General features: G+C 43.1%; 1 protein-coding gene across 1 annotated transcript; it reads left to right on the plus strand.

Annotated features, from left to right (window-relative positions):
* The first annotated feature begins 1,646 nt into the window (after positions 1-1,646).
* On the plus strand, positions 1,647-15,915 carry chrnd (cholinergic receptor, nicotinic, delta (muscle)). Its single transcript, XM_029626459.2, has 12 exons — positions 1,647-2,287; positions 3,003-3,148; positions 9,478-9,522; positions 9,649-9,758; positions 10,046-10,201; positions 10,398-10,507; positions 10,713-10,913; positions 11,020-11,131; positions 11,301-11,415; positions 11,590-11,800; positions 11,920-12,038; positions 12,289-15,915. Exons 1-12 carry the CDS (start codon positions 2,230-2,232, stop codon positions 12,469-12,471), a joined length of 1,566 nt encoding a protein of 521 aa, XP_029482319.1. The 5' UTR covers positions 1,647-2,229; the 3' UTR covers positions 12,472-15,915.
* Positions 15,916-25,528: the final 9,613 nt, after the last annotated feature.

Genomic DNA, 25,528 nt, shown 5'->3' on the forward strand with positions numbered 1-25,528 from the left:
GCCTCTTGCCTAAGCACTCCCAAGGTGCCTTCCCCTTTCCCCCTGGGAACAAATGAAACAGAATATTAAACAATTTCACAAACAAACTAAGAAACAAAGGACATCAAAATAAGCTCTATCTGAGCAACAAACTCACAAAACATACCAACTCTCAGCAATGAACTCCTAGCAAAATCTCTAGCAAAATCTCTTTTGACCTCCCAGCAAAATCTCTCTACAAAAAGATCTCCCTCCTGAATAGAACACTGGCTTTTATATAGCGTCAGAAGGAATGGGTAATTGGAGACAGCTGTGTCTTGACGAGGGGGCGGGGTCAGCTCTCCAATTAGCCATGGAGTCGACCAATCAGCTGCTTGAGGGATTTCAGGAAGCCATTTCCTGAAATAAACACATGAAAATACACAAACTACAACACATAAACTGGGGAACGTAACAATGCTCAGCCATAATGTACTTTACAGTAGGCACATCCCCTATATCAGTGCTAATGCTATGTATATATTTCTACACTGAAACCAGTGCAAATACTTCGAACAATGTTGACTGCGAACAGGTTACATTTAACATATTTAGCAAAGATGGGATGCGTCTAGATATTTTTAAAACTATAACAGAATAACATTGGAATTTGAGTTTTTTCCAAGGCAATAATAAAAGACCATAAATACACAACTTCAAACATCCACATGTACTGTATAGCTATGGAGCACGTTCTGATTGGCATGTGAGGGACCAACCCTCGACACACCCACAACTTGCTTCTTCATCAAAACCCAGTCCTTTCGTGCCACCCAGTGTAACAGTTTTTAAAATACTTTGTGAATTTCATGGGATGGTATTGTCAAGATTCAATTGTTATTGTACTTTTTAGGATGATATTGGCAGAATATATTTGTGCTCTGCAAATGTTTTGTCATTTCATTTGGAGGCTTTAGAGAGAACTCTGATACGTTAAACCTGATCAACCTGATCTCCAAAGTCCACGTCTTTTGGTATCAATCACACACAAAGAGGAGCTCCCGCGGTGCAACAGCGGTTACACCAGCACTGCGCTGATCATTATTGGTTGTGAAAATAGATAAACATATTTCTGACACACCCCTAGTGCTACTGCCAGAGTTTAGATTTACCATTGCGCTAGGTTTGTTAATCGATTACAAATTACATGACCCTCCTGTGGACTAAATAAAAAATACTAAACCCTCCTCTGACTGAAATTTTAAAAAACATACATTTTCCTCTGGGTAACAATTGTGTAAATTTCAACCACTCCCTGAATATCTTTGTACAATGTCATGATTCCTCTCATCCCTCCCCAAATGTGTAGCTGTGTTTTTATTTAAAACTATTTTAACATCGTCTATGGGCAAGCACAGATTTGTTTTCAGATCCCTCCTATGTACTTCACTCATTTACAGTCACCCTTTTAGCCAATGGTGTTACATACCTTTTGTTCTTGTTGGGACAAGTGACTTCAGCTTTCTGGGACAAGTGACTTCAGCTTTCTGGGACAAGTCCTCCCACTGGGCACGGACATAAATTCTATGTCTAGTCCACTTTGGTTCAATGTAATTTACATTGGAATTGCGTGGAAATAACATTGATTCAACCAGTGTGTGCCCAGTGGGCTGTCGCTGTTTTACTGTCCACTGTATTGGTATTGAAATAAATATTGACTGGTCAGATGATCAGTGTATTCATTGTTTGATCAAAACTCCTACATTTCTCCTGTAGTGGGAACAACTGGAGTGGGGTTTGAACCAGCAACCAGAACCTGACCTGTTATACAAGTCCAGACCTCTGTAGTAGACAAAGCTCAACAGGGAGGTACATTAAAAGGAAGGAGTTTTATACACATCCAACTTACCCATCCAAAACCTACAGTACTGTATAGGGACCCTGTAGGCCTGTAATTGCTCTTTATATTCTGCAGTCCTCAATGAATGTATCTGTAATGCAGGAACCATTTCTGTAAATTCATTGCCTGGAAGGCCGCACATTAGTGAAGCAAAGCTCATACGTGTACTGTGTCCCCTTACATACTTTCTGTCTCTCACACACCCTACCCCCTATCCTGTATCTCTGTGGCGGAAGTGGGGGATTGCATGCCTACCCCGGCCTGTCTCCACCTGTTCCCGCCACTCACGGCTCCGGGGGTCACGTCACGAGCACAAGGAGAGAATGGATAACTTTTTTTAAGTTCCAGAGCCTGTCCGGTGCCGAACAGCCATGAACTGCCATTTATTGGGACCGGGAGCCCTGGTTCTGTTCGCGGTCCTTGTAACAGGTAAGTCCGTTGAAGTGTTACGTTTTATTTTTTCCTTGTGAGCATTTTGGATATATTGTTTTTGTTCAATTAGGACTATTTATTCCCAAAATAACGTTTATCCTTCAACATGTTCTATTGAAAGTGGACTATATTTTCTGTAGCCAATGCCTAATTGTAGCCTAAAAGTGAGTTATGACCAGTATTAGGCCTGTGATTTAATACACACACTGGTTCAATGTCCAAGACTTCTTAAAACATTTTACTGCAGTGGGCTAAATCAGAGTCACAGTGTTTCTTGGTAGTCTTAAACAAATCTACCATGAAACAAAAGTATACACCTCAAACACATGGTTATGGGCTTAAAAAAAGAAGACGCCTGTACCATGTCACATACAAAGTTGAAAGATATTACATTTTGAGTTTGCATCCCAATATTACACTTTATATACTATATGTCACATAAGACTGAAATGTAACAAAACTGACATAGAAACACTGGATTTTCATTGTTTATTTGATTTTTTTATATTTATTAAATATGAAGAGTATGAATAATATTCGACCCATGATGCCACTAGGTCATTTGACTGCAGCAAAGGGCTACTCTCCATTGGATTGAGGCTACTATGTGGGCTATTTAATACAAGTACCCTATTATTCAATCCTATAAATACTGCTGTTCGAAGCCTATAATGAATGTATCTGTGCATTGACTTCTGTGTGTGTGTGTCAGAGTGTTTGGCCAGGAATGAGGAAGAGCGGTTGATTCAACATCTGTTCAAGGAGAAGGCTTACAACAAGGACCTCCGGCCCGTAGAAAAACAGGGTGAAGCTGTCGTTGTGTACATCGCCCTCACACTCTCTAACCTCATCTCTCTGGTATGACCACTCTGTGTGTGTGTGTGTCAATGTGTTTGTGACTGGTATGCGTCTCTGTCTGTGTGTGTGTGTGTGTGTGTGTGTGTGTGTGTGTGTGTGTGTGTGTGTGTGTGTGTGTGTGTGTGTGTGTGTGTGTGTGTGTGTGTGTGTGTGTGTGTGTGTGTGTGTGTGTGTTATTAATAGCCCAGTCTGATCCTCATGGATGTACAGTACCAGTCAAAAGTTTAGACACACCTACTCATTCAAGGGTTTTTTCTTTATTTTTACTATTTTCTACATTGTAGAATAATAGTGAATACATCACAACTATGAAATAACCCATATGGAATCATGTAGTAACCAATAAAGTGTTAAACAAATCTAAATATATTTTCTAATAGCCACCCTTTGACTTGATGACAGCTTTGCACGCTCTTGGCATTCTCTCAACCAGCTACACCCAGAATGCTTTTCCAACAGCCTTGAAGGAGTTCCAGTTATGCTGAGCACTTTTTGGTTGCTTTTCCTTCACCCTGTGGTCGAACTCATCCCAACCATCTCAATTGGGTTGAGCTTGGGGGATTGCGGACGTCAGGTCATCTGCCTCCGCACTCCATCACTCTCCTTCTTGGTCAAATAGCCCTTACACGGCATGGAGTTGTGTTGGGTCATTGTCTTGTTGAAAAACAAATGCTAGTCCCACTCCTGACCTTAGTTCCTTTTGTATGTCTCTATTTGAGTTTGGTCAGGGCATGAGTTGGGGTGGGCATTCTATGTTGTGTAGTCTAGGTTTTGTATTTCTGTGTTTGGCCTGGTATGGTTCCCAATCAGAGGCAGCTGTCGATCGTTGTCTCTCAATGAGAACCATACTTAGGCAGCCTGTTTTTCCACTATGGCTGGTGGGTAGTTATTTTCTGGTTAGTGTTTGTTGCAACTTTCAGAACTGTTCGTTTATCGTTTTGTTGTTTTTGTTCGTGTATTCATTCTGGATTAAAAGTATAATGGATACGTACCACGCTGCACTTTGGTCCTCCTCTCCTTCTCCCAAAGACATTCGTTACACCACTAAGTGCAACCCAACTTATGATCCAAGATGGCGTAGCAGTCAGATGTCCTTGTCCTGTCGTGTCCTTTGTATATATCGTTTTGCATATTTTTCGTCGCACATCCTTTAAAATATTTTGCTAAACCTTATCATCTAAATACTCTCCTGCAACCCGCCTTTTTTTTTTTTTTTTTCCTTAAGTATTTATATTTACTTCGGATCTGGAATCTCTCAACTGAAGCTAGCCAGCTAACTACAAGCTAGCCAGCTAACTACCAGATATCAGTCAGCAAACCATTGTCAGCGGTCATCAGCTAACCTTCAGCTCGGAAAGCTCTCGCCAGTTCGAACAACGTGACTCTAACCAGAGCATAACGGACCTGTTATTTTTATCCACGGATTCCTACCGCAAACTGAACATTTTCATCTGGATCTTCACAACTAGCTAACCGCAATCCCGGATGACTACTCCTGGCTAGCGTTTCCATCCCAGAGCAAGCACCAATTTAGCTTGAAGCTAGCCCGGCCAGGGCTCCTGTGCTACCACCGAAGCATACTCCTGGGCTACAATATCGGCCTGCTAGCTACCTAGAGCAACTTGGAACTGTCCTGGTTAGTGATTACTGTCTTATTTCACTGTAGAGCCTCTATCCCTGCTCAAGGCAACCATGTTGTTCCACCTCCTACATATGCGATGACATCACCTGGTTTAAACATCTCTAGAGACTATATCTCTCTCTTCATTACTCAATGCCTAGGTTTACCTCCAATGTACTTACATCCTACCTTACCTTTGTCTGTACACTATGCCTTGAATCTATGCTATCGTGCCCAGAAACCTGCTCCTTTTACTCTCTGTTCTGAACGTGCTAGACGGCCAGTTCGTATAGTCTTTAGCCGTACCCTTATCCTACTTCTCCTCTGTTCCTCTGGTGATGTGGAGGTTAATCCAGGTCCTGCAGTGCCTAGCTCCACTCCCACCCCCCAGGTGCTCTCATTTGTTGACTTCTATAAACGTAAAAGCCTTGGTTTCATGCATGTTAACATTAGAAGCCTACTCCCTAAGTTTGTTTTACTCACTGCTTTAGCACACTCTGCCAACCCAGATGTCTTAGCCTTGTCTGAATCCTGGCTTAGGAAAACCACCAAAAACCCTGAAATCTCCATTTCTAACTATAACGTTTTCCGCCAAGATAGAACTGCCAAAGGGGGCGGTGTTGCAATCTACTGCAAAGATAGCCTGCAGAGTTCTGTATTACTTTCTAAGTCTGTACCCAAACAATTTGAGCTTCTACTTCTAAAAATGAACCTTTCCAGAAACAAGTCTCTCACTGTTGCCGCTTGCTATAGACCTCCCTCTGCCCCCAGATGTGCCCTCGATACTATATGTGAACTGATTGCACCCCATCTATCTTCTGAGCTCGTGCTACTAGATGACCTAAACTGGGATATGTTTAACACCCCGGCCATCCTACAAACTAAGCTTGATGCCCTCAATCTCACACAAATGATCAATGAACCTACCAGGTACAACCCGAAATCAGTAAACAGGGGCACCCTCATAGATGTCATCCTAACTAATTCGCCCTCCAAATACACCTCTGCTGTTTTCAATCAAGATCTCAGCGATCACTGCCTCATTGCCTGCATCCGTAATGGGTCTGCGACCAAACTAACACCCCTCATCACTGTCAAACGCTCCCTGAAACACTTCTGTGAGCAGGCCTTTCTAATCGACCTGGCCGGGGTATCCTGGAATGACATTGACCTCATCCCATCAGTAGATGATGCCTGGCTATTCTTTAAAAGTGCCTTCCTCACCATCTTAAATAAGCATGCCCCTCTCAAAAAATGTAGAACTAGGAATAGATATAGTCCTTGGTTCACGCCAGACCTGTCTGCCCTTGACCAGCACAAAAACATCCTGTGGCGTTCTGCATTAGCATAGAATAGCCCCCGTGATATGAAACTTTTCAGGGAAGTTAGGAACAAATATACACAGGCAGTTAGAAAAGCTAAGGCAAGCTTTTTCAAACAGAAATTTGCATCCTGTAGTACTAACTCAAAAAAGTTCTGGGACACTGTAAAGTCCATGGAGAATAAGAGCACCTTCTCCCAGCTGCCCACTGGCTAGGAAACATTGTCACCACCGATAAATCCATTATAATTGAGAATTTCAATAAGTATTTCTCTACGGCTGGCCATGCTTTCCACATGGCTACCCCTACCCCGGTCAACTGCCCGGCACCCTCCACAGCAATCCGCCAAAGTCCCCACCATTTCTCCTTTACCCAAATTCAGATAGCCGATGTTCTGAAAGAGCTGCAAAATCTGGACCCCTACAAATCAGCCGGGCTAGACAATCTGGACCCTCTCTTTCTAAAATTATCTGCCGAAATTGTTGCAACCCCTATTACTGTTCAACCTCTCTTTCGTATCGTCTGAGATTCCCAAAGATTGGAAAGCTGCCGCGGTCATCCCCCTCTTCAAAGGGGGTGACACTCTAGACCCAAACCTTCTCCGCTATGCAATCTGGTTTCAGAGCTGGTCATGGGTGCACCTCAGCCACGCTCAAGGTTCTAAACGACATCATAACCGCCATCGATAAGAAACATTACTGTGCAGCCGTATTCATCGACCTGGCCAAGGCTTTCGACTCTGTCAATCACAACATTCTTATTGGCAGACTCGACAGCCTTGGTTTCTCAAATGATTGCCTTGCCTGGTTTACCAACTACTTCTCTGATAGAGTTCAGTGTGTCAAATCGGAGGGCCTGACTGCCTCTGACAGTCTCTATGGGTGTGCCACAGGGTTCAATTCTCGGGCCGACTCTCTTTTATGTATACATCAATGATGTTGCTTTTGCTGCTGGTGATTCTCTGATCCACCTCTACACAGACGACACCATTCTGTATACTTCTGGCCCCTCCTTGGACACTGTGTTAACTAACCTCCAGACGAGCTTCAATGCCATACAACTCTCCTTCTGTGGCCTCCAACTGCTCTTAAACGCAAGTAAAACTAAATGCATGCTTTTTTTCGATCGCTGCCCGCACCTGCTCGCCCGTCCATCACTACTCTGGACGGCTCTGACTTAGAATACGTGGACAACTACAAATACCTGGGTGTCTGGTTAGACTGTAAACTCTCCTTCCAGACTCACATCTCCAATCCAAAATTAAATCTAGAATCGGCTTCCTATATCGCAACAAAGCATCCTTCACTCATGCTGCCAAACATACCCTCGTAAAACGGACCATCCTACCGATCCTCGACTTCGGTGATGTCATCTATAAAATAGCCTCCAACACTCTACTCAACAAACTGGATGCAGTCTATCACAGTGCCATCCGTTTTGTCACCAAAGCCACATACACTACCCACCATTGCGACTTGTACGCTCTCGTTGGTTGGCCCTCGCTTCATACTCGTCGCTAAACCCATTGGCTACAGGTTATCTACAAGTCTCTGCTAGGTAAAGCCCCGCCTTATCTCAGCTCACTGGTCACCATAGCAGCACCCACTCGTAGCACACGCTCCAGCAGGTATATCTCACTGGTCACCCCCAAAGCCAATTCCTCCTTTGGTCGTCTTTCCTTCCAGTTCTCTGCTGCCCATGACTGGAACGAATTGCAAAAATCTCTGAAGCTGGAGACTCACATCTCCCTCACTAGCTTTAAGCACCAGCTGTCAGAGCAGTTTACAGATCACTGCACCTGTACTTAGCCTATCTGTAAACAGCCCATCTACTTACCTCATCCCCATACTGGTATTTATTTATTTATTTTGCTCCTTTGCACCCCAGTATCTCTACCTGCACATTCATCTTCTGCCGATCTACCATTCCAGTGTTTAATTGCTATATTGTAATTACTTCGCCACCATGGCCTGTTTATTTCCTTAACTTACCTCATTTGCACTCACTGTATATAGACTTTTTGTTTTCTTTTGTTCTACTGTATTATTGACTGTATGTTTTGTTTATTCCAAATGTAACTCGGTGTTGTATGTGTCGAATGTTGTATGTTGTATGTGTCGAATTGCTACGCTTTATCTTGGCCAGGTCGCAGTTGCAAATGAGAACTTGTTCTCAACTAGCCTACCTGGTTAAATAAAGGTTAAATAAAAATAAATAAATAAAAGATGGGATGGCCTATCGCTGCAGAATGCTGTGGTCGCCATGCTAGTTCAGTATGCCTTGAATTCTAAATAAACCACACACAGTGTCACCAGCAAAGCACCCCCACACCATCACACCACCTCCTCCATGCTTCACGGTGGGAACCACAAGTACGGAGATCATCCGTTCACCTACTCTGCGTCTCACAAAGACACAGCGGTTGGAACCAAAAATCTCAAATTTGGACTCATCAGACCAAAGGAGAGATTTCCACCGGTCTAATGTCCATTGCTCGCGTTTCTTGGTGTCCTTTAGTAGTGGTTTCTTTGCAGAAATTTGACCATGAAGGCCTGATTCACACAGTCTTCTCTGGACAGTTGATGTTGAGATGTCTGTTACTTTTATTTTGGCTGCAGTTTCTGAGGCTGGTATCTCTAATGAACGTATCCTCTGCAGCAGAGATAACTCTGGGTCTTCCTTTCCTGTGGCGGTCTTCATGAGAACCAGTTTCATCATAGCGCTTGATGGTTTTTGCGACTGCACTTGAAGAAACTTTCAAAGTTCTTGACATTTTCCGGATTGACTAACCTTTATGTCTTAAAGTAATGATAGACTGTCGTTTCTCTTTGCCTATTTGAGCTGTTCTTGCCATAATATGGACTTGGTCTTTTACCTATTAGGGCTATCTTCTGTATACTACCCCTACTTTGTCACAACACAATTGATTGGCTCGAACGTATTGAGAAGGAAATAAATTCCACAAATGAACTTCTGGCAAGGCACATCTTTTATTTGAAATACATTCCAGGTGACTGGTTGAGAAGCTGGTTGAAGCTGGTTGAGAGAATGCCAAAGCTGTCATCAAGGCAAAGGGTGGCTACTTTGAGGAATCAAATATAAAATATATTTTGATTTGTTTAACACTTTCCTGGTTACTACATGATTCCATATGTGTTATTTTATAGTTTTGATGTCTTCACTATTATTCTACAATGTAGAAAATAGTGAAAATAAAGAAAAACCCTGTGTGTGTCCAAACTTTTGACTGGTACTGTATGTCACAAAGAGGACCACGATCCAGTCAGCCTGAGCAAAATGGAGAATGTAGAAAAACAGACACTGCCTTCTCTCTCTCGCTCTCTCTCTCTCTCTCTCTCTCTCTCTCTCTCTCTCTCTCTCCGTAGAAAGAGGTAACCGAGACTCTGCTGACCAATGTGTGGATGGAACATGTGAGTATATTCTTCTGCTTTATTTCAACCAGTTGGTCTTATCACTGTGTATCTTTATAAATATAATACATCTATAACAGTTTCCTATTCACATACACGCTCACATTATTCACTGTGTGTGTCCAGGGCTGGTATGACACCAGGCTGTCTTGGAACACCACTGAGTTTGATGATATCGATGTCCTGCGCCTCCCGCCCAGCATGGTGTGGCTGCCGGAGATCGTCCTAGAGAACAAGTAACACACACCCTCATCTTCTCTGGGTCTGTTATCCTTTTCTCCTCTGTCTTACGATGCCCAGTTCCAGACTGTTTCCTACTCTAATATATTGCTGTGGGTGTGTGTCAGTAACGATGCCCAGTTCCAGGCTGTTTCCTACTCTAATATATTGCTGTGGGTGTGTCAGTAACGATTCCCAGTTCCAGACTGTTTCCTACTCTAATATATTGCTGTGGGTGTGTGTCAGTAACGATGCCCAGTTCCAGACTGTTTCCTACTCTAATATATTGCTGTGGGTGTGTCAGTAACGATGCCCAGTTCCAGGTGGCGTACTACTGTAACGTATTGATCAATCCGGAAGGCTATGTGTACTGGCTGCCACCAGCCATCTTCAGATCCTCCTGTGCCATCAACGTCAACTACTTCCCCTTCGACTGGCAGAACTGCACTCTCAAGTTCACGTAGGGTCTGAACCCCCCACACACATACAAACAAACGCAGGCATGCACACACTCACACACACACACACACACACACACACACACACACACACACACACACACACACACACACACACACACACACACACACACACACACACACACACACACACACACACACACACACACACGTAAAACTCTGTTTCCCATGATGCAGCTCCCTGACCTACAATGCTAAGGAGATCACCATGCAGCTGAAAGAGGAGCTGGAAGATGACAAGTCCTACAAGGTGGAGTGGATCATCATAGACCCTGCAGGGTTCACAGGTACACACACACACACACACACACACACACACACACACACACACACACACACACACACACACACACACACACACACTCTCTCTCTCTCTCTCTCTCTCTCTCTCTCTCTCTCTGCTGAATCATCCATAAGCCAGCCCATAGAAATGCCAGTATATAAACCACTCTTTCACTCATCGCTCACTTTCATCTCTCCCTCCCCCTATAGAGAATGGAGAGTGGGAGATCATTCATAAACCGGCCCGTAGGAACACCTATAAGAATATCCCTATAGAGAGCAACAAGCACCAGGACATCACCTTCTATCTCATCATCAAACGCAAACCTCTGTTCTATATCGTCAACATCATAATCCCCTCTGTCCTCATCTCCTTCATGGCTACACTGGTCTACTACTTACCAGCTGACAGTAAGTATACCCTTAACCTCTTATCCCTTACCTCTTCCATGAACCCTGACCTTACTACCTAACTACCACACTACGTCCACAGTGATTACTGTGTGTGTGTGTCTAGGTGGGGAGAAGATGACTCTGTCCATCTCGGTGCTGCTGGCTCAGTCTGTGTTCCTGCTGCTGATCTCACAGAGACTACCGGAGACCTCCATGGCTATACCACTTATTGTCAAGTAGGACACACACACCCTTTTGTATGTGTTTGTGTTTCATAGACACACTGTTTGTGTGTTTGTGTTGCAGACTGTCAGTTACCAGTTGTTTGATTTTGAGAAGAATCCCCATGATGATCATGGTGTTTGTGTGTGTGTCTTTTGTCTGTGTGTGCATACATGCGTGTAGGTATCTGATGTTCATCATGGTTCTGGTTACGGTGGTGGTGTTGCACTGTGTGGTGGTCCTCAACCTGCACTTCAGGAGCCCCAGTACACACATCATGACAGAGTGGACTAGACAGGTACACTCAGACTACACAAGGAGTAGAGCAGGCCTAATTGTTACTCCATGGATACCTGCAACTGCAATTTAAACTAAAATGTGACATGGTTTTGTGTGTCTGTGTGTGTGTCTCTGTGTGTGTGTGTCTCTGTGTTTGTGTCTCTGTGTGTGTCTGTGTCCTCTCCTCCACTAGTTCTTCCTGGAGAGGTTGCCCCGCCTGCTGCGGATGTCCCGCCCTGCAGAGTCAGAGTCTAGCTGGGAGGGGGCGTTGCCAAGGCGATCTAGCTCCGTTGGTTACATTGCTAAGGCGGAAGAGTACTACAGTGTGAAGTCACGCAGCGAGCTGATGTTTGAGAAACAGTCTGAGAGGCATGGGCTGGCCACACGGGCTACACCTGCGGCAGGTACACAGAGCAGACACACATATATAGGCACAGAGAACAGACACATGAACATGCACAATCTTCTATAGTGAATGTTATGTACGGGAAGGTATATGATTCCTTACTTTGTGTGCATGTAGCTGTGAAGCCCCAGTCAGATGGAGAGGTGACAGAGCAGCTGTACTCTGAGATGAAGCCTGGTGTGGATGGAGCCAACTACATTGTCAAACACATGCATGACAAGAATGACTACAATGAGGTAAGAGAGGAGGGGGAGATGGAGAGAAAGAGGGGGAGGGGCAGGGGGAAAGGAGGGAGGCACAGAACATTAGATATAATACAATACATTATCCTATTCATGTTAAACTCCCCAGTGGGACTTGGGTCTGTAACAAAGGCTTCAGTCACTAGTGTGTGTCATTAAGGCTCAACAAAGGTGATCATGACATACGTGAATGTAATGCTTGCTGACCCCCCCTCCTTTCGTCTTCTCTCTGCTCTCCCCATAGGAGAAGGATAACTGGATTGGTATAGCTCGTACGGTGGACCGTCTGTGTCTGTTCCTGGTCACCCCAGTCATGACAGCAGGCACCATCGTCATCTTCCTCATGGGTATCTACAACCACCCTCCGCCCCTGCCCTTCGAGGGAGACCCCTACAACTACCTGGAGGAGAACAAGCGCTACGTCTGATACACACCAACGCTTATACACGTTCGCACACATGTGAAGTGTGGTTCTGCTGTTTGTTCACCTTCACCTTCACTAACACATCCGCAACCGCCCAAATATAAAATATGAGGCCTGCCCCCGACCCTAACCCACAAATATAGAAAATGCACTGTGGGCCTACAGTCAGATGGCAGAACTATTTTTGGACAGGCCTTTTTATATAGGCCTATGTTTCTGCTTATCATTTCCAACATTTTGGTAGGTTATTTGTTAGTCAACTTGTTTGTAATTAGATAGGCCTAAATGTAGCTCCTCTACTGTCATTACTAGTTGACCTAGAAGACTAAGTAATCCCTTAACCAAAATGTAATTAATCCATAGAATTAACGTTTCAGTCTACTTGACATCGGTAAAGTTTGTTTTCTCGTTCATCTCTGCTTCTTTTGCAGCAAAGACATGTAGGACCCGGGAGAAAATTCTATAACAAAAAAAAAACGTGAAAGATTTTTTGCGAAATTTTGACCGGTTTTTATAAATGTAAAAGCTATTAAAAAGACCCAACATGTTTTTGATAAGATTTCAGTTCGGCTTGGATGCATATCTTATGTGATTGAAATGCTATCAGCTTTTATGATGCTGATAAAGATAGCACCGCCACCTTCACAGACGTTCCCTAACCGTGCATTCATTCTCTCAAGATCCTGAAAGAAATACAGTACATTCAGAAAGTATTCTGACCACTTCACTTTTTCCACATTTTGTTACATTACAGCCTTATTCTAAAATTGCTTAAATTGTTTTTTCCCTCATCAATCTACACACACAATACTCCATAATGACAAAGCAAAAACAGAAAAAAATTATTATGAAAGATTACATTTACATAAGTATACAGACCCTTTACTCAGTACTTTGTTGAAGCACCTTTGGCAGCGATTACAGCCATGAGTCTTCTTGGGTATGACGGTACAAGCTTGTCACACCTGTATTTGGAGAGTTTCTCCCATTATTCTCTGCAGATCCTCTCAAGCTCTGTCAGGTTGGATGGGGCGCGTTGCTGGACAGCTATTTTACGGTCTCTCCAGAGGTTCAGGTCCGGGCTCGGATAAGCCACTCAAAGACATTCAGAGACTTGTCCCAAAGCCACTCCTGCATTGTCATGGCTATGTGCTTAGGGTCGTGGTCCTGTTGGAAGGTGAACCTTCACCTCAGTCTGAGATCCTGAGAGCTCTGGAGCAGGTTTTCATCAAGGATCTGTCTGTACTTTGCTCCGTACATCTTTGCCTCGATCCTGACTAGTCTCCCAAACCCTGCCCCTGAAAAACATCCCCACAGCATGATAATGCCACCGCCATGCTTCACACACCGTAGGGGTGGTGCCAAGTTTCCTACAGATGTGATGCTTGGCATTCAGGCCAAAGAGTTCAATCTTGATTTCATCAGACCAGAGAATCTTGTTTCTCATGGTCTGAGAGTCCTTTAGGTGCCTTTTGGCAAACTCCAAGTGAGCTGTCATGTGCCTTTTACTGAGGTGTGGCTTCCGTCTGGCCACTCTACGATAAAGTCCTGATTGGTGGAGTACTGCAGAGATGTTTGTCCTTCTGTAAGGTTCTCCCATCTCCACAGAGGAACTCTGGAGCTCTGTCAGAGTGACCATCGGGTTCTTGGTCACCTACCTGACCAAGGCCCTTCTCCCCCTATTGCTCAGTTTGGCTGGGCGGCCAGCTCTAGGAAGAGTCTTGGTGGTTCATAGCTTCTTCCATTTAAGAATGATGGAGGCCACTGTGTTCTTTGGGACTTTAAATGTTGCAGAAATGTTTGGTACCCTTACCCAGATCTGTGCCTCGACACAATCCTGTCTCGGAGCTCTATGGACAATTCCTTCGAATTCCTCATGGCTTTGTTTTTACTCTGACATGCACTGTCAACTGTGGGACCTTATACTGATGTGTGTGCCTTTCCAAATCATGTCCAATCAATTGAATTTGCCATAGGTGGACTCTAATCGAGTCTCATAGCAAAGGGTCAGAATATTATATAAATAAGGTATGTTTTTTAGTTGGCGAACATTTCAAAAAATATATTTTCACTTTGTAATTATGAGGTATTGTGTGTAGATTGACAGAAAATAATTATTTTATCAATTTTAGAATAAGGCTGTAACAAAACAAAATGAGGAAAAAAATAAAAAGTCTGAATACTTTCCCGAATGCACTGTAAATACAATTTGTCTAATTCTGTTCCTGAGTCAAAATGTTGTGTATCATTTTACTGCATGCAATTCTTTATTCTGCAGGAGTTAATATTTTATTAGGCTAAGTGGGAGGTTATAGACCTACAGTCAGTGTCTTGATTTCAGTCAGGCTACTATTCCATTGAACCCATCTGAACAGTACAATTCTCTTGACGTGCCATTTTGAAGTCCCCGTCCTGTGACTGTTGAATTTGTATAGCGCCTCACAATCATCACACATAACATAGTTACCACTGCTATCATCTTCTTTTACCACTTCACCTAATCTTTCCCAAACATTAGACTACTGTTCTGGTCCTCCTTCTATTTATTTTCAACTCTCTATTTCGCAGCTTTTCTCTTATTGAATTAACTCTGACATAGTCCTTTTTGCCTCAGTGGATTGACGTTAACTTTTTAAAAGAAGTTCGTTATTGGCGTGTTGGACAATTTGGAGCGCTACAGTTGGGCCCTAATGTTTAGGCTTCAAATCAAAATCATTTGTCACATGCGCCAAATACAACAGGTATTACCTTACTGTGAAATGCTTAATTACAAGCCCTTAACCAACAATGCAGTTCAAGAAATAGAGTTTTAGAAACTATTTACTAAATAAACGAAATAAAAAAATAAAAAAGTAACTCTACAAAATTACATGACAATAAGGAGGCTATATACAGGGGATGCTACACACTAACAGCAGATACAAATTCTGAAATAGAAAACAATGTAGCATATAGATATGAATGTTAATGCATTGTTTCCTCTTTATTCAACCCGCCATCCACACAATATTTAATGACCCTAATCCCGCCCGATCCGTGTGTATATATATACAGGTTGAGTCAACCGCACACACGCACGCAAACATGCAAACACTCAAACACACACACACACACACACACACACACACACACACACACACACACACACACACACACACACACACACACACACACACACACACACACACGCAAGACACTTAAAGGCTTAAAGGCCATGCTACAGCCAATCAAAAACATTTGTTGTCTTTCCGATAAGGCTAAGTCACTCTGGGTTGACGGCCTGCTTTCAATGTGTAATCTTTAACTGCCTAGGTGCCTAGACTTTTTTTTTTACTTAAAACTTCCCCTGGGTAGTGTCTTGGCAATTTGGATTAACTTGACTGTTTATGACTAATATACGTGTGCGTTTTTAATAAATATTTACAACAGGTGTGTTTAAAAAAGCAATTAGCCTATTGTATCTGTGTTCGGTGTGGTATTATCATGTGAAGAGGTTAGAAAAAGACAGGTGAATGACGGGGCTCAGAGATGGCGCCGATAGATATGGCAGCTCTGCTTCTAGCTCCTAAGCAACTTTGCGGTATTTAGTTTTTTGTGTGTTATTTCTTACATTATTAGCCAATAATTGTTTTATGTTATTACATACAGACAGAAATTACTTTGGGATATCAGAGTGGCAGTGACTTACCAGCATTACGACAAGGAATACGACTTTCCCAAATTGGATCCTTTGTTCGTATCCCCAGAGCAATTGAACTCATTCCAGAGGCAGCTCCTAAATACCACCGGTGGAGAAGAGGTATTCAGAGTGGACTTCTAGTCCGACTCAGGAGGCATGCACACCATCCACCGCTTCCGAGTATATTACTCGTTAATGTTCAGTCTCTGGATAATAAAGTAGACGAGGTCAGGACGAGGATCTCCTTCCAGAAAGACATCGGGGATTGTAACATGCTCTGTTTCACGGAAACATACTGTCCCCGTCCATACAGCCATCTGGGTTCTCGGTACATCATGCAGACAGGAATAAAGAACTCTCCGGGAAGAAGAAGGAAGGCGGGGGTGTATGTTTCACGATTAACCCCTCATGGTGTGATTGTGATAACACAGAAATTCAAGTCCTTTTGTTCACCTGACCTAGAATACCTCACAATAAAATGCCGACCATATTACCTCCCAAGAGAATTCTCTTCGGTTATAGCCACAGCCGTGTATATTCCCCCTCAAGCCGATACCATGACAACCCTGAAGGAACTACACTGGACTTTGTGCAAACTAGAAATCACATATCCTGAGGACACATTTATTATAGCTGGGCATTTTAACAAAGCAAATTTGAGGAAAATGTTACCAAAGTTCTATCAACACATTGACTGTAATTCTCACGCTGGTAAAACATTAGTCCACTGCTACTCAACTTTTCAAAATACCTACAAGGCCCTACCTCGCCCTCCCTTCGGCAAATCTGATTAGAACTCCATTTTGCTCCTCTCTTCCTATAGGCAGAAACTCAAACAGGAAGTACCCATGCTAAGGTCTATTCAATGCTGGTCTGACCAATTGGAGTCCATGCTTCAAGATTTTGATCACGCGGACTGGGATATGTTCCGGGTAGCCTCTGAGAATAACATCGACGAATACACGGATACGGTGACTGATTTCATCAGGAAGTGTATAGGAGATGTTGTACCCACTGTGACTATTCATCTTACCCAAACCAGAAACTGTGGATAGATGGCAGCATCCGCGCAAAACTGAAAATGTGAACCACCGCATTTAACCAAGGAGACTGAGAATATGGCAAAACACCAACAAATATTCCCTCCGTAAGGCAATCAAACAGTTAAAACGTTAGTACAAAGACAATGTGGAGTCGCAATTGAACGCCTCAGACACAAGACGTATGTGGCAGGGTCTACAGCCACACGGACACCGACGTCTTGCTTCCGGACAAGCTAAACACCTTCTTTCTCCCGCTTTAGGGATAACACAGTGCCTGCCACCAGTGCGGCCCTCTACCAAGAACTGTGGTCTCTCCTCCATGACTGACGTAAGAAATTTAAGAGTGCTAACCCTCGCAAGGCTGCCAGCCCAAAGGACATCCCTAGCTGTTTCCTCAGCATGCGCAGACCAGCTGGCTGGGGTGTTTACAGACATATTCAATCTCTCCCTTTCCCAGTCTGCTGTCCCCACTTGCTTCAAGATGTCCACCATTGTTCCCGCAGAAAGCAAAGGTAAGTGAACTAAATGACTATCACCTCTGAGCACTCACTTCTGTCATCATGAAGTGCTTTGAAAAGCTAGTTAAGGATCATATCAACTCTATCTTACCTGACACCCTAGACCCATTTCAATTCACTTACCGACCCAAAAGATGCACAGATGATGCAATCATCATCGCATTGCACACTGCCCTATCCCGTCTGGATAAGAGGAATACCTATGTAAGAATGCTGGTCATTGACTATAGCTAAACATTCAACACCATAGTACCCTCCACGATCATTCAGCTCGGTGCCCTGGGTCTGAACCACGCCCTGTGCAACTGGGTCCTTGACTTTGACTGGCCGCCCCCAGGTGGTTAAGGTAGGAAACAACACCTCCACTTCGCTGATCCTCAACACAGGGGCTCCACAAGAGTGTGTGCTCAGCCCCCTCCTGTACTCCCTGTTCACCCATGACTGCGTGGCCATGCAAGCCTCCAACTCAATCATCAAGTTTGTAGACGACACAACAGTAGTAGGCCTGATTACCAACAATGACGAGACAGTCTACAGGGAGGAGATGAGGGCCCTGGGAGAGTTTTGCCAGGAAGATAATCTCACTCAACATCAACAAAACAAAAAAGCTGATCGTGGACTTCAGGAAACAGCAGAGGGAGCACGCCCCTATCCACATCGACGGGACCACAGTGGAGAAGGTGGAATGCTTCAAGTTCCTCAGTGTACACATCGCTGACGATCTGAAATGGTCCACCCAACCTCAGGAGGCTGAAGAAATTTGGATTGACCCCTAAAACCCTCACAAACTTTTACAGATGTACAATTGAGAGCATCATGTCGGGCTGTATCACCACCTGGTACGGCAACTGCTCCGCCCACAACCGCAAGGCTCTCCAGAGGGTAGTGAGGTCTGCACAACGCATCATCGGGGGCAAATTACCTGCCCTCCAAGACACCTACACCACCCGATGTCACAGGAAGGCCAAAAAGATCATCAAGGGCATCAACCACCCGAGCCATGGCCGGTTCACCCCGCTATCATCCAGAAGACAAGGTCAGTACAGGTACATCAAAGCTGGGACCGAGAGACTGGAAAAACAGCTTCTATCTCAAGGCCATCAGACTGTTAAACAGCCATCACTAACATTGAGTGGCTGCTGCCAGCATACTGACTCAAATCTCTAGCCACTTTAATAATTAAAAATTGGATGTAATAAATGTATTACTAGTCACTTTAAACAATGCCACTTTATATAATGTTTACATACCCTACATTACTCATCTCATATGTATATACTGTACTCTATACCATCTACTGCATCTTGCCTATGCCGTTCGTCCATCGCTCATCCATATATTTATATGTACATATTCTTATTCATTCCTTTACACTTGTAAGGTAGTTGTTGTGAAATTGCTAGATTACTTGTTAGATATTACTGCATGGTCGGAACTAGAAGCACAAGCATTTAGCTACACTCGCATTAACATCTGCTAACCATGTGTGTGTGACCAATAACATTTGATTTGATTTGATTTGATTTCGGTTCAAGTCTGGGCGGAGATGACACAGAAAAAAAGTGAAATAGGCAATCTTGTGCATTTCATAGTAATTACCCTCCTGGATGTACTAGTCTCCGCAAAGCACATGTCAGTGGCGGTCGGTGCCGTTTAAGATGAGCTGTTTTATTATGAGCATGGCCTTCTTTCTATCACAGCATATTGGATGACTGTCATTCATATTTCATTCACCCAGCTCAATGTAACATTGATAGGTTTAGGCTACTACATGATACTAGAATTTTCCCTATACCCGTCATGAATGACTGAATTTTTACAACGTAGGTGCACGGGTAGAGAGACATTTGAGTAGTCAAGGTGACAGACAGTGACACATTCAATAAATACACCCTTGATCACACGCAAGCACAGTTCACTTGCAAAGCAGCCACATAAAAACAGCAAAAACCCTTTGATTGTTGGATAATTCCTTCTCATATCTCCTTCTCTCACCTTTTCCCTTCGCTAGTGGACTTCAGTGTACAACACATCTGCTGTCAGTGACCAGGTAAAAAAAACTTTCCAAGCCAAACTTTAATATCATATAACAGCTAACCGCTACACACAGCCTACATCATTGTCACCATATTAGCTAACGTCAAGGCAAAATAGCTACTAGAACCGATGCGTTAGTAAACCCGCTACAATCATGCAGTACAGTGTACTGTTAGCAAGCAGTTTAGTAGTTACACCAGTGGGCCCAGTGGGCAGATAGGTCCGGTCTGGCCGGCCAGATAGGTCGGTCCTTTCCTGTTTCAGCATGACAATGCCCCTGTGCACAAAGCGAGGTCTATACAGAAATGGTTTGCCGAGATCGGTTTGGAAGAACTTGACTTGCCTGCACAGAGACAGATTGGTATTGTCCGGCTGACTGGCCGGCCAGATAGCTAAGTCTGGACCCAGCTGTCTGGCCGGATCTACCTATCTGGCCTGTCAGACCTACCTGGCCGACCAGACCAGGTAGGGGCGGCCGGCTGGTCAGATAAGTAGGTCCGGCCGGCCAGATAGGTAGGCCCAGCCGGCCAGATAGGTAGGTCTGGCCAGATGGCTTGGTCCGGTCGGCCAGATAGGTAAGTGAGGCCAACCCATCTGGCATGCCAAACCAAGCTATCTGGCCAGATAGGTAGTTATGGGCGGCCAGATAGGTCTTGTTCAGATAGGGGGGGAGTAGAGAAAAGGTCTTGTTCAGATAGGTCTTGTCCGGTTCGGGCGGCCAGATAGGTCTTGTCCGGCTGGACAGACAGGTAGTTCCGGCCTAGCTATGTGGCAGGCCGGACCTAGCTATCTGGCAGGCCGGCCAGACCTGCCTATTTGGCCAGCCGGCCGACGTGACCAGCTAGGTGCGGCCAGCCCGCCCTCCATGTTTGTTTTTATATTTCAACCTGCATGTTCTGATCCATGTTCTATTTTAGTGCCTGGCTACACAGACGCTCATTGACTAGCGCAACCAGTTTGGATGAAATTATTTGAATAACATGTATGCGTACATTTATTTTGCAACGCTCGTGGACTCAAGTGGGCAGTGTGATCAGCATGTTATCCTGATGGCTGGGCCGGCTGTGGGGCCAAGTCATATAATTATATTTAATTCAATAGCGTCTGTGTGGGCCTAGTCATAAAGATTTCTCATTTTAACTTTAAAAATGTATGACCTTTTATTGTGGCATATACACTACCAGTCATGATGTTTTCATCTGATTTTCAAACAATCACTTCAATGGGCTCCTTTAGTAGGCTACCTGGGCACGTTCATCCACTTGCAACATATTTCCAGCCTTCAAACAGTATTGAATGGAAAGAGATACTTGTTACACAAAACACCAACAACTGTAAAGACATTTGGTTATTGTCATTAGACCAGAATGAATGCCTCCCCTGCTGTCTGTGTGCCTCTGTCACACATCTCTGCCTTGGCAAAATGTAAGTGTTCCCCTCAAACCGCATTGCATTTTGGAGCGTATAGGGTCTTATTCTGGTGACATGATCATCAATGCTTGGCTGCTTTTTGTCAAATAATAATAATAATAATAATAATAATATCAATCTCATCACGTAGGCCGTATGTGTGCTCTAGCCAACAGCATGTAGATAGATACCTGTGCGCTGTTGGCTAGAGCACACGTGCCAATACCAGAGTGTACCAGACTGGGCACACTCGCTATATAACACACATCAGTAGAGTAAAAAATGTGATAGAAATCCATTTAACTTTTAACCCATTTAACCACAAATAGTATTTTTATGTGTACTACATTATCACGTACAGCGTTTTATCTGCATCAAGTCAATTTGATGGAAACATCTCTGGTGGGAAAATGCGCATATAGTTTTTATGCGTATTTATGAATATTCAGCATGAAAATTTGTCGCCAATTGGATGGAAACCTAGCTTGTGTTTTCTTGTCTGGGCTTTAGGCCTATATATCATGGTGGCAAGGCATATGAACTAACATTATAGAGCAAATAACGCAACCATTACAATACAGGTTGTAATACGCCTTTTTTATGGCTTGGCTTCCCTAGTGATTTTACCCACAAAAAGTCATTTTTTGGGGGAAGCCTGGCTTCCCTTAGCGTTCATGAATACACGCCACTGCAGCAAAGACATGTATTACAGCATATTGGTTAATAAGGACATTCCTGCTATGGAAGAGTGGGCTTGTAGAGTGAAATAAATGTATTTTATTATTAATATCACCAATAAAATAAAACCGCTAACAGATGTATGTGAAAAAAATGGGAACCGTTCCTAGTAAGAAATATTGTGTAGACATACTGTAAGATTCATTAGTCTCGAAGCAACCTATACATATGATACATATTTGATGACTGTGTATTTCTTTTTTCGAGTTATTTTATTTCCTTTTGTTGCTTATTGTATAGTTTCTGGATTATAGTATACTGGTTTGTGGACTGCACATAGCACAGACACATAGTATTGTCATTCATTCCGCAGTGGTTGGGAATGGGTAGGGGAGCTGGACAATCATAATGACGATGTTGATAATGATTTTTCCACTACCTCTATGATGAATTACTGAACTATAAACCTATGCTTGAAAACTAATACAAATATAAGTAAAATAAATAGGTATTTTAATAGCCTTCATTTCAACTGATCTATATTAAACGCTTGTGTTTTACTTTCTAGATGTATTTATTATCTGTGGATGTTTACAGGATGTTTTTACAGGATTGTATTATATTGGAGTGAAAAGATGTCGTCTTCTAAATAACTCAAATGTGATGTGTATAATATACCCTAGATGACAGATAAGAGGCGCTGTTGTGAAGCCTTTTTTATACTCCTACACCATTGTAAAGCTATAGAGAAATGTTATATTACAGACACCTTAATGCATAGTATTAAATTATAGTACGTGAACTGAACATAAAAATATATTAAAACATTTTCCTAAAGTATACTTTTTTGAGAATACTAACAATGACAGTTAAATATCATGTAATTTTGTCCTTGAAACAATCAATTGACCACTGCACCAGCCTACAGAGCCCACGGGACAAGGTGAATGCAGTCTTCTCCTGATCTCTTGGGTCCATAGCAACCTGCCGGTAACCAGTAACCACTGGTGTTGTCTTGAGTCTAATCTAATACCATTTGTCCTGCTTGAGACTGGTCAGTGAAACCTGAATTCTGGGAGGGGGCTTGCATCCTTATGGGCCACGTGTACTAAATTTGGCGTTAGAGTAGGATGAAGGTTCTGCTAGACAATAATCTGAGGTCAGTTTTGTATCTCCTTCATGGTTTAGATTAGACTTTAGGTAAGGAAACCAGTGCTGACCCTAGATCTGTGTCTAAAGGGAACTCCTACCCACCCAAAGATGTCGCTGGTCAAAGACAATTGAACATCACCCTCTAGTGGCCCCATCTTTCTCATCATGATAGTACCACACACAAAAAATTGATTTGCCTTTAGTATCTGATTTCAAACACACCACAGGATTTGCCTACAGTGTCTGTATTCAAACACACAAGTGTGTCAGTTGTAAATATGTATTAAAAACACAAACGTATAGATGTCAATGTCAGAAATCAGTAGTTAGTCTAAATTATCAATAGACTGAACATCACACATATCAAAGCCAGACCATCCACCCAGAGTGACTGATCTTCATAGGAAAAACAAGTGTTTTTGATTGGCTGTAACATGACCTTTATACAGTAGGATTAGGTGTGTATGTGTGTATCCTTACAATTGTAAGTTGAATCAGTGTGGTGGAGACTGCATTATTCTAATTATTGTGAAAATGTTTGTGACTTTGGGAAAAGGAGCATGGTAAAGGAACACGTTATACTGAGTGAGTGCACAGTCTGAATGGTCACATTCACTTCATAGCCAGGGAACTTAGCACAGCTATTTACTATCCAGTATAAGTAAATACGGCTTGAGTTTCCTGGAATAGGTGGTGCTGTGAGTAGGGGAGTGAGTAAGAGGGAGGAATAAGGTTCAGTAGTCCTTCTTCAGCTCAGAGTGGCTGGGCCAGGCTGAGCCCTGTCCGAATTTAGTGCGTAAAAACACCACATTGAATACGACAGTAAAGTTCGCAAAAACACTACAGTGAACACTATTGTATTTATTCCATAGCATACTATAGTATTTTTTCATCTGGGTGTTTACCAAGTAAAAGAATGTTGCCCATCCAGTGTGTCGAGTCATGCCAGGAGTCATTTCAAACCTTTGGACAATAACTGATAGCTTGGTTGCTACCTTCAGTTCAGCTGCATTCCACTCCTTGTACCTTGTACTCATATGGTACATGACACAGAGTCTGAGATAAAGGGGGTGGGGAAAAGTCCAAATTAAACATAATAAAAGTACATTTGAACACTAAGTGGCAGTGTTTTTACAACTAATGCCGGTTTGCCTGAGGCTGATGCCATGCAGGTGTTTGTACACAAGCATATACACACACTCTCGTTCAAATAAACACATACAAGAACACACACATACATGTAATAGTGCCAGACATGCACACAAACATATACAGTAGGCATTGCTGTTATTTCAGATGTTCTTGATGTCCTTTGTTTTAAATGTATTATTATATATATATTTTTAATTGCATTGTTGTTTGCTGTTTTCTTCTGTCTTTTCCTTTTTTTCTTTAGTTCATTCTCTTGGTTGTTGGTGCATTGGGGGGTTCTTGGGGGATTGGAATTACAGTTCCCCCCACAGTTCCAGTTGGGGAACTGTGGGGGGATCTTGGGGGGGTTCGGGTTTCACAAGATTGTGGTCATGAAAAGGAAACTATGACATGTATTTTATATCACTATCATGCACCCTCACACAATGATGTCTCTGTTGCGGAAAGACTGATACTGTTTGATTGTGTCTTGATGCTGTATTGTTTGTCCTTCATGTTCTAATACTTTAATGTTACCCCTTCCTTGTGTTTTTTGTAATAAATAATACAAAAATACAAAATAAATATATATATAGTTTGATAACAAGACATTTGTGGAGTGGTTGAAAAACTAGTTTTATTGACTCCAACCTAAGTGTATGTAAACTTCCGACTTCAACCGTACATAGCCTACAAGGCACTGATGCAGACCTTTGGAACATCTACATTTTAAAAAGTGTAATGAATCCATTTAATATAGGCTGCACCATGACAAATCAATGATTTATTTTAAACAGGAAAGAAACATGATATGAAGAAAATGTAGTCTATTTCAGAAGAACAGAATAGCATACTCTGAGTTGTCCTTATGTTAGGCCCTGATAGGGCTATGCCATATGGCTGTGGGCTACAGTAGTTCATTTAGTAGGTCCGGCCGGCCTGATCCTTTCATCAAGGATCGCTCCCGTTCATCTTTCCCTCGATCCTGACTAGTCTCCCAGTCCCTGCCACCACAATGCTTCGTCGTAGGGATGGCACCAGTTTTCCGTCAGACCTGACTCTTGGCATTCATGCCAAAGAGTTCAATATTGGTTTCATCAGACCAGAGAATCTTGTTTCTCATGGTCTGAGAGTCCTTTAGGTGCCTTTCGGCAAACTCTAAGCAGGCGGTCATGTGCCTTTTACTGAGGAGTGGATTCTGTCTGGCCACTACCATAAAGGCTTGATTGGTAGAGTGTTGCGGAGATGGCTGTTCTTCTGGAAGGTTCTCCCATCTCCACAGAGGTACTCTGGAGATCTATCAGAGTGACCATTGGGTTCTTGGTCACCTCCTTGACCAAGGCCCTTCTCCCCTGATTGCTCAGTTTGGCCGGGCGGCCAGCTCTAGGAAGAGTCTTGGTGGTTCCAAACTT

The sequence above is a fragment of the Oncorhynchus nerka genome, linkage group LG22, assembly GCF_034236695.1.
Source record: "Oncorhynchus nerka isolate Pitt River linkage group LG22, Oner_Uvic_2.0, whole genome shotgun sequence".
Lineage (NCBI taxonomy): Eukaryota > Metazoa > Chordata > Actinopteri > Salmoniformes > Salmonidae > Oncorhynchus > Oncorhynchus nerka.

Coding starts and splice junctions, on each gene's coding strand:
- chrnd (XM_029626459.2), top strand. CDS start 2,230: ATGAACTGCCATTTATTGGGACCGGGAGCCCTGGTTCTGTTCGCGGTC. Junction 10,202..10,397: donor AACTGCACTCTCAAGTTCAC/GTAGGGTCTGAA, acceptor CCCATGATGCAG/CTCCCTGACCTACAATGCTA. Junction 11,416..11,589: donor TGACAGAGTGGACTAGACAG/GTACACTCAGAC, acceptor CTCCTCCACTAG/TTCTTCCTGGAGAGGTTGCC.